Source organism: Pholis gunnellus (assembly GCF_910591455.1).
Source record: "Pholis gunnellus genome assembly, chromosome: 15".
Lineage (NCBI taxonomy): Eukaryota > Metazoa > Chordata > Actinopteri > Perciformes > Pholidae > Pholis > Pholis gunnellus.
In genome coordinates, this window is record NC_136542.1 from 13476791 (window position 1) to 13486750 (window position 9960).

At 44.1% G+C, this 9960-nt stretch overlaps 1 protein-coding gene across 1 annotated transcript; it reads right to left on the reverse strand.

Moving 5' to 3' along the window:
• Nucleotides 1-564: 564 nt before the first annotated feature.
• thbs1a (thrombospondin 1a) lies at nucleotides 565-9425 on the reverse strand. The gene is made up of 22 exons (XM_079175040.1): nucleotides 9285-9425; nucleotides 9100-9183; nucleotides 8226-8785; nucleotides 8027-8105; nucleotides 7849-7938; nucleotides 7640-7749; nucleotides 7175-7300; nucleotides 6635-6731; nucleotides 6349-6522; nucleotides 6077-6253; nucleotides 5809-5982; nucleotides 5440-5720; nucleotides 5136-5354; nucleotides 4918-5025; nucleotides 4362-4521; nucleotides 4123-4241; nucleotides 3517-3751; nucleotides 3162-3389; nucleotides 2804-3075; nucleotides 2611-2708; nucleotides 2366-2505; nucleotides 565-2268 (listed from the first exon to the last, which is right to left on the reverse strand). Exons 2-22 carry the CDS (start codon nucleotides 9161-9163, stop codon nucleotides 2261-2263), a joined length of 3519 nt encoding a protein of 1172 aa, XP_079031166.1. The 5' UTR covers nucleotides 9164-9183; nucleotides 9285-9425; the 3' UTR covers nucleotides 565-2260.
• Between the last annotated feature and the right edge of the window lie 535 nt (nucleotides 9426-9960).

Below are 9960 nucleotides of genomic sequence, written 5' to 3' on the forward strand. Positions count from 1 at the left end.
TTAGCAGTCGGAATTCTGCTCGCCGGTGATAAACTGGCGCAGGGTCTTTTAAACATATGAGCCAACGAGCGGCAGACCAAGTCCACGGATACCTCATCTACCTTGAAATAAGTTTTATTGAGACGTTTTAATGACAAACTGTGGAATTTCAATGCACATTCTTGCTGGCAAGAGTGGACCACAGCCATAAGTTTACGTCCCCAAAGAGAGTGAATTTATTACTCTCGAGTGCAAGATATGTCTAAATCTCACGTGGAGCTATTGTTGTTTGAAGGGCTAAGGTGATGCCTTTATAAAGTGTAAGCATATCTGTATGGACGAGCTCTTTAAGTGGGTTATACTTCATGTTGAGTTTTCCTGATGTTGACTCCCAAGGATACTCCCTTTTTCCAAGACTTCACCAGACTCAACTAATGGATTCCAACATGGCTCGGCTCCTTTTGCTTTTCTAGGTCGAGGGCCTCAATCAGAGTAGATATGACGTCCAAAAATCATTGAGAAGTCTTGAGACTATTCAACTGTTTGTTTGCCCAAAAAGACACCAACCGACCAAGATACTTTTTCAAAGTGTTTATTGTTCACTTGACATTACAAAATACCAGGTAGGAGTATAAACAGCACTTTGGGTAGAAACTATAGTACAAAGTTTATAGAAAAGCTTCACTAATAATTAAAAAAGACATACAAAAACCAAAATAACAAAGACATCCTCATGTCAGTGTGCAAATAAGTTTATACAGACAGAAACGCTTCCATATGAGGCTACGCTTCTAGATAAATTATTTAAATAGCATATATCTACACAAATGAAATAACCTCAACATAAAACAAACATAATAATTTATCAAAACAAATGCACAGGAAATACATATAGCACAACATCGTCCAGATAACATTTCTTTAATCCTTTACGTTCCTGTTTGGGCTTCTACAAAAATATCTTATATACAGCATAAAAATGATACTAAAGTCTTGCTTAAAAAAAAATAAAAAATAAAAAGAAGCCAACCAATTTGTACTCTGATGCTAAGACATGTGATTCTTGTGCATTGCTGGCCTCGAAACAAAAATAATGAATGAGGTAATATTTGTACATAACGGGTTTCCTTTGATTTTCCCTTGTCAGAAATGTAGGCCTATACACAAAAGCTCAGGCACACCAGTCATGCACACTGTAAGGATATTTAGAGATACTGTAAGTGATCCTTTACTTTTACTGTTTTGGTCAAATGTAATGCTTTATTTGACCATTAGCGCATATTGATTTCAGTAAATTTGAATAAGTTGGGACCAATATTTCAAGACGCAGAGATGAGTGAGAATTAAAGCCTCTATGATGAATAAGTACATACAAACGGTCTTACTTACAATGGTTTACTCGAGATGGGAAATAGACTGGCCCTCGCTGTTTACGTCCCTTGACACATTCAGTAAAGATTAGAGGTATGAACATAATATTTGCTAATAATTACCGTTCCAAAGCAGTGTTAAGTGCACCTGCTTCGGGGCCCTGTGCTGTCCTAAATTTTGTGCTCTCCTCATTTCTTCTAGTGCTCTTTCCTGAGAAGACATTTGAATGTTTTGGGCCAGCCCTAAGCCTTGGCTAAATACGAGACCTCGTGTCTGCAGGTCTGTGTGGAGATGGGGGTCTTTAAAGAAATCAAAATGAAAGATAATGATGCGGTCGTCTTCATAACTATGCTTGTTGGGTGGCACACATGCACAAACACACAAACAACATTCACTCTCTTTGATAGTAACAGTCAGTCCATACTGTCCACGGTCCCTCAACAGTTCCTTCAAGGGGTATATTTACCCCAGCCTACGAAAGTTCTCCTACTGCTTTCTTCATACTGACCAGTCCACAGCAGATGTCTATTAATGCTCAAAAATAATATTTAAAAACATGGAAAAACTCTTCCCTTTGGTCCCTCGTCCACAGAAGAATACCGCCAACAGTTCAGGTGTGCAAAGCAATAAAATGTGGGCTCCCCCTTCAATGCAGATCAGAGCAACAAAGTGAGAGGGCCAATTTCTTCTGAGCAGAGCTGCGCTCACAATTTGAGTTTGGTGCAGAATCATCATTGAACTTTCATTTGGCTTAATGTCCTGAGGTCAGTTCACCTCACATTAACTCACTTGCTCGTCATTCCTCCAATGTGCAGTTCTCAAAAGAAAAAAAGTTAAAGAGATATTTATCCAGGCCTTGTATTATATATTCATACTGACAGACATTCTGCTAGAAGGCTCTGTGGTCCAATTATGTATCTGAAAGAAGTTATAGAGAGAAAACACGTTACAAATAAAGTCTAAGGTGATGGAACCATTCTTGTTTTGAAATATCAAATAATCGTTTCGTGCTTACCTTTGCATTCGTATTTGAGGTCTGAGAAGTAAACCATCTCTTGAGAGAAGACGTACAAGCCTAGCCGCCCACCAGCGTACGTCTTGTCGTAGATGTTTCCAGAATCAGCCATGATTCTCTTGCCTTCATACATGACCACTCTGAAAAAGAAGACGTGATCACATGAGCTCATTGCCGCTATTATATAAATTATGCAGATTTTGATAATTGAATGAAAGGGTGTGCTTCTCAGGTTCTGAACTCACCTAATAAGTCCAGTCTTGGGTCTGTGGGTCAGATGCCATCTGTAGGCAGTGAAGTCCTTCCAGCCAATGTTCTTGGGGTCGTGCCACAGAGTGCGAACCTGAAAAGGAAAAATCACAATGGTTAGAATGAGAAAAGTGTCAAACAACATGTTGAATGATGTCTCCAACCCTGAGTCAATGGATCTACTCTCACCTGTCCTGCGGTGTCTCCGGTGTGCCACAGGGCGTTCCTCAAATGCTCACCGGGCCCAGTGGTGGAGTTGACCATTTTAATTGACAGGCCCGAGTAGCCTTGAGCTCTTGTGGGTGTGTGCGACCAGTAGGTCTGTGTGATCTGTTTCCACATCACTGTGTAGAAGCGTGCGCTGGACTGGTAGCCAAATACGAAACCAGCGTAGTCGTCATCTCTGTCCGTGTTGACGAAGAACGTTCCACTGAAATCCACTGCGCTGAACTCATCGTAACCTGAATTAATAAAAGGGATGGTTTAGAAGCAGTCCGCTACCACTTTTATGTCCATGCAGCGAGATGTCTGTCTGTGTATTACGTACCAACAGCAATGCCAGGATCGCAGTTGACAGTCTGCACCAACTCCTTGCCCTGATGCCGGACCACCCAGTTGGGGTCAATCTGTGAGGTGCCCTTGGGGTCCAGAGGAACCATTTGGAATCTGCGGAAGTCTGTTTCACTGATGGCAAAGTTCTCCGGGCACACGTCATAGATGTCCAGAACACTGTCTTGGTCAAAATCGTCTTTGCACACATCACCACGGCCATCGCCTGAGAGGACAACATGGAATATGGAAATCACAAAGATGGAAAAGGAGCAACAAAACTAAACTAAATTAACTAAGGCACAAATGTTTCAAAAGACCACATACGACACAACGTTGAAAGACCGACTCACCATCAGAGTCCAGCTGATCAGGGTTAAACGCCAGCCTGCAGTTGTCCTTGTCATCAGGAATGCCATCGTTGTCATCGTCATGGTCGCAGGCGTCACCCTTGCCATCCTTGTCGTGGTCTGCCTGGTTGGCGTTGGGTATGTACGGGCAGTTGTCCAAGTTGTTCTGATGACCGTCCTCGTCAATGTCCTGGTTGTTGTCGCACTTGTCTCCTATGAGATCTGAGTCCGAGTCGAACTGCAGGAGAACAGAATTCCTTTATGATGAGATTTCCCACTCACACTATAAGACTCTTGTCCTCACTTCAAATAACTCCCGTCACTGTTCCTCAATGTGAGAGGTGCTACTGACTTAAATGTAGCCCCTTGTCTTCAGGTATGCAAGCAATGTTCTTTCAGACAAGTTTCCAGTGCCCTTGCACCTCAGCAAAATTACACATTCATATTTGTTCCAAAGCTGGATGAATAGAGAGAGGGGGGGCATTGCACTATTTTCCATCAAAGCCGTCAAACTACTCTCTGCCATTAAAGCAAGAACTTCTACATAGTTACACATCGATCTATGTTAGTCAGCATGGCTTGTAGTGGTCAGATGAGATCGTACGTTACCTGATCGGGGTTGTGCTCCAGAGGGCAGTTGTCACAATGATCTCCCACCCCGTCCCTGTCGGTATCTCTCTGGTCCACGTTGTAAACATATGGGCAGTTGTCGTTCTCGTTCAGAATGCCTGTTGAGTATAAAACATACTTATTTTAGCCTACAGGACTGTGCAAATGCTTTTTTTTAAGACTAAGGAAAGGCTTTAAAGATAACTTGGATGGAATTTGGTGAAAAAAAAAACACTTACCATCACCATCAATGTCAACAGCACAGGCATCACCCTCGCCATTGTTGTCAGTGTCTGTTTGGTCAGGGTTGGCCTCGAACACACAGTTGTCACAGCTGTCGCCAACATCATCTCTGTCTGCGTCATACTGGGCAGGGTTGTACACTCTTGGGCAGTTATCCTAATTTTAAAGAGAAATATCAAAAGCACAACTATATTACTAAAATGGATCATTACTCAAATAAACTACATCTATAGGAACAAAACTCTGCTTGTTTTTTCTCTAAGTTTTGCTGGAATGGGATATTCCACTGCAAGCGAGCTGGTAATTCTTACCACAGCATTTTTCTTGCCCAACTTTCCAAATCCACTCTAAGAATTATGGGCAACAAGTCATTTCGTTCTCAGTTCTGGCTTTATCCTATGCTACATGTTTTCCACTCTCTGGTGAAAGCACAAAAACCTAGAGACTTTACATTCCTACTGCCCAAAGGAAGGATGGCTGCTGCTGATTGCTATGTCTGGTCGCTGAGGAAAGCACACTTTGGGGCTAAAATAAACTGCTGTGATGACTCACCCTATCATCGGGGATCCCATCATTGTCATCATCATGGTCACATTCATCACCCAGGCCATCTTTGTCATGATCTTCCTGGCCAGAGTTGGGAAGGTTGGGGCAGTTATCCTGTAAAGGAACAAAGGAGCGGTGAAGGAGGCAATAATCACAATAATAGAGTGCAGATGGGTAATAATGGCCTTTTTCTATTTATGCATGTCCATGTGGGGTCTGGCTACCTTCTTGCAGTGGTAGGTGGCGTTCTCCACACAACGCAGGTCAGTGTTGGGCCATCCGTCCAGATCGCTGTCCTCTCCGCAAATACGGCCATTCCCAGCATACCCTGGCTTGCACTCGCAGCGGAACATGGACTCGGAGAAGACGCCCAAGTAGATGCAGTTTGCATTCCTATGACAGTCGTGGCTCCCATCTTGGCAAGGGTTACGGGGTTTGCAAACCTAAAGAAAATGACACCGAATTTAAAAAAAATGCAAGCAGCTAGTGTACCAGCCATACGCACAGTGAGCAAGTAATAACTCAAACCTGTTTTTTAGCAGTCGCCTGTTCCACTCCTCTTCCAAAGGGCTGAGGACCGGAGAAACGTGCAGGGCAGGGCAGACAGTTGTAACCGGGCTCAGTGTTCTCACAGCGATGGACTCCGTTATGTGTGTGGCAAGCATCGGGGACCTCTTTACATTCATCGATGTCTTTGCAGGCGATGCCGTTCCCAGAATAGCCAAGTGGACACCTGCCACACCTGAAAGAGCCATCGGGGAAGCTAGTGCACTTTGCTCCAGGGAAGCATGGGCTGGAGAGACAACCATCTGTAGAAAAAGATAATTGACATTTTAAAATGGTAATCTGTTGTGAATGACTTATTTCTATAATTGTTGTTAAATCCTAAATGCTTACCAATAGGGCAGTCCTGTTTGTTGCACACTTGAGACACAGAAGCATCACTAACACAATCCTTTCCTCCATATTGGGGGACAGGGTCGGAGCAGAGACGTTTGCGGGTCTGGACTCCTCCACCACAGGTGACAGTGCAGGTGTCCCATGGTGACCAAGGTCCCCAACCTCCATTGACTAAAAAGTATCAAGAAAACAACATTCAGTTTGTTCCCTTGAATTCAGACACTCTGACATAGTGTTCATACTTTGCTACTGAAATTCAACTCACTAGGACAGGGTGACTTTTGGCAGATTTCAGTTTGACGTCCTTCTCCCTGGCAGTCCCTGCCACCCATCTGCGGTGTGGGGGAGTTGCAGAGGCGTATCCGGGTGATGACCCCCTCACCGCAGGTCACAGAGCACGAAGACCAGGGAGACCAGTGGCTCCAACCGCCGTCCTGTTTGACTGTGAGCAACGCATACAAAATTAATTCATCATGCTCTCAAACGGAGAACATTTATCATCACAATGGCTGTATTAAAAAATGCTGAGCGACTTACAGCGTTTGTCACATTCCTGGGGGTAGCAGTCACGGGTCTGGACAGAGGTGCCCTCACAGTTGCTGTTGATGCGGTCACAGGAGCGTCCGCGCTGCTGGATGCCCCGACCACAAGTCACCGAACAATGGGTCCAGTCAGACCAGGGGGACCAACCATCCTCTGCGTAGTCGCTCACTGTACGGGGGTCGAGGGGGGGGAGACAAAAAATTACCTCGGGGAAAAGATATCCAGAAGGAAACAAAGACAATCCGATGGAAGTAACGAGCAGATTTAAAAAGAAGCTTACGTGTTCCACAGCGAGGGCAGCACTCTCCATCTGGCACGGTGGCGTTGGCACATGGGATCAGAGGGCAGGAGATTTTGCGACACACGGTAGCAGAGTTCTGAGTAGAGGAACAGTTGAATTAGTACAAGAATAATGAGTGAGTTGACTGGCTCCAGAGCTGGTGCTGTTCCAAGCCTAATTGCTCTATTTCACAATGGAGGGATCTTTATCAGTGACATGACACTCCTGCTGTGTTGATAGAAAACATAATCCTCACCAACACTCTCGCACTAACACCTAACTAATTACAAAATACATGAGCAACCTTCACTAGAGGTTGCTGGTGGGAAGAAAAAGCCCCCATGTGGCTTTGTTGCTAGTTGAGAAGAAGTGTTGATGGCTTTCAGACAGAAGAGATGCGGTTATAAAGGGGGGGGGGGGGGTGCTAACATAAACACTATTATCACTTCATTACAGCAGGGATACAGGAAACACGGCGGCGTCTTTCCTCAGCTGGCTTGTTTAAAGGTTGCATTCCAGCAGGTGTGACACGACACTCACCTGGCAGGTGCACTCGGTGCAGCTATCCACGGTCCATTCATCTTTGTCCTTGTGCACAATGCCGTTGTGGATGCAAATTCCACTGTGGATGTTCATTTGCTCTATCAGCATTGTGCTGTCCTTAGACTGGAGGGAAAAGAGAGAGAGAGAGAGAGAGAGTTGCTTAGGATAGAGCACGGAAAACTTTAACTTTGCCAAAGTTCCAATACAAATGAATCACTGACCGACACCGTGATTAAGACATTGCTTGGCTCTAGCGAAGCAGTGCAAATGCAACCGACAGCCAAACATATTTGTGTATTCACATGGGTCTCATTAAGGACTTGGCCAGGCACTGCCATTACAGCGACAAGTGGCTACGCACTGGGAACGCGTTAACTGGAAGCGGAGGGAAAGATGCAGACGGGAGGAAAAGAGGGAGTGAATAATGACAAAGAGCAGACCCTGGTGGCCCTTGGAGCTTACCACTTTGAGCAGCTCATTCGACAGCTGTTTAACGACAACGCCGAGTCCCTTGAGCTCCTTAAACATGCCGGCGATGTCCTCACAAGAGAAACCGCAGACAGACTGCACTTCTGTATGAAAGAAAGAAGGGTCCAATAAATTACTTCACCTCTTAGAGCTTAACACCGATCAGAGGAACAGAGACGCACTTTGGGGAGGAGAGGGCTCACCTTTGGCTTTGTGGCCAGTGTAATCAGTCCTAATGGCCGGGCTGGAGCCATTGACTGGGTTGTCCAGGGTCATGACATCAGTTAAGGTAGCTGCAGGGAGGAGAGTAGACACGTTCATTTCTGTCCACTGGAGCACAATGTGGCGTTTAACGGCAGTTGATCTATTTGTCAGACTTACCTCCACTCTGGCATCCCTTATTTCTCAGTATAGCATCAAGAGTGGTCCCAAAGACAAAGCGCACATTCTGAAGCACTCCCTGAGGGACAACAAATTCCAGTTAAGAGACACGTTTCTATGGGATTCAAATTCTATCTTACATGACTAAATATTATTTTTCATCATTAGTAATTGGGTAAGCCAAAACACTAGAACTTACCATGAATTTGTCCCTTACAGCTCCCTTTGCAATCCTGAGCTGGGCAACGTCTGCCACCTCCTGGTACAGCACTTTGGAGATTGGCAAATCCATCTCTGATACATTGATCTCCTCACAGCCGACAAAAAGCTGCACCCGGTCATCCTGAACGAACAGTGTGATGTTCTTCCAGTGTCCAGTGGCCAAATCAGCATCCTCGATGGACACGACCTGCAGCTGGTTCATGGTGGAGTAGACCACGTCCAGAGTGTTCGCCTTCCCGTTGGAGATGATCTCGAAAACGGGTCCGGAGCCGTCATTCTTCTCGATGGTCAAAATGCTGCCCCTGGTTTTCTTGAACTGCTTCAGGTTGGCCAGGAGGAGGAAGCCCCTCTCAGCCTGGATGGAGTCGAGGAGGTCCCTGAGGTAGTTGTCGGGGAGTGCGGGGATCAGGTCTGCGTTGAGGACCTTGTATGCGGGGCTGTAGGGATCTGCACCTTTGACCAAACTCACTCCGTGTTGTCTCTTGTTCACCCGGGCCAGATCAAATAAGTCATACACACTGTTGTCGTCCCGACTCTCTGCAGTCAAAGAAATTAAAAGTTCAGTTTTTTTTCTCTCATATTTACAGTGTGCATGAAAATGTATTAAACCAACAAAAAAAAAAATATATATATATATATAATATATTTAGTATTAACAACTTTACAAGAAATGTTGGGCTTTACAAAATTATAAGAAACTTTATTATAATATAATCCTATTACAACAATAATATAGCGTGTGAGTATCACAGTTAAAGTCCATGCAGGAATGATTACTTTAAATATGTAACTACTTCTAAAGATTTTACAGGTAAAAATGAAATAAAATAACAAACGTTTTCCATTCTCACCTGCCAATCTTGCTCCTTCACAGCTCCAAAGCATCAACAGCAAAAAGATGCCACACAGCATCATGTCGAAACCTCAAGTGGTCCCTGATGCAACCAAGAATAACAAACACGCCGTTACGGGACATCTAGGCAACATTTCGGCATTAATAAAAAAAAAAATGTAATAGTTAAAATAGTCTACAAACCTTTAAAAAGAAAATCCCCTCTGAAAATAGATCAGAAAAAAAGTCCTCACTTGTCCGATTTTGTATCCCGTTTCTCTTCCTTTAGAACTTGTCGAAGCTCATTCGTTTTGGGTAAAAAGTCTCTCTGAACTCCTGTCCGGGTTATATTCCGGTGCTTAGACTTATTCTACTGAGTTATCCTACCGATACAAGTGCTATTTAAACAGTTAGAGGACATTCCTGACGTCCTGCCTGCACCAATGGGATGACTGCAGGAAAGAGGGACGGACTTGTTTTCTTACCTCACAGCCAGTCACAGAAACATCCGCGACGCACACACAGAGGAGGAAAAATGCATTCCTGAGCTAAATTTCCATCACCGGACAAGTATGTCATACACGCACTGGCGCCAAGCTTTGGTCGTTTCCGGTCAAATTAAAGTTTAATGATTCGTCAAATAGTCTTAATTTTATGAAGCTGTCATTTTTCAACAGAAAATAAATAAAAAATAGATTTATTTTAATGATCCAAAATGACTAGGCTGATTAATTGGGTAGATTAGTTATGTAGGGATTTAAAAGTCATATAAAACATTAAATTATATTCCATAACCATCAGTCATGTATTAATTCCAGCTCATATTTATGACATACAGAAGGCTATTTAGCTACTGGTTTATGGTGTGCTTCTCATTGAG

Bases quoted from the DNA above. Each gene is read 5' to 3' on its own strand.
- thbs1a (XM_079175040.1), bottom strand. From the start codon at position 9,163: ATGATGCTGTGTGGCATCTTTTTGCTGTTGATGCTTTGGAGCTGTGAA. The intron at 8,786-9,099 runs GTGAGAATGGAA...CTTTGACTGCAG, and splicing joins TGAAGGAGCAAGATTGGCAG to AGAGTCGGGACGACAACAGT. The intron at 2,709-2,803 runs GTGAGAGTAGAT...TTTCCTTTTCAG, and splicing joins CCGGAGACACCGCAGGACAG to GTTCGCACTCTGTGGCACGA.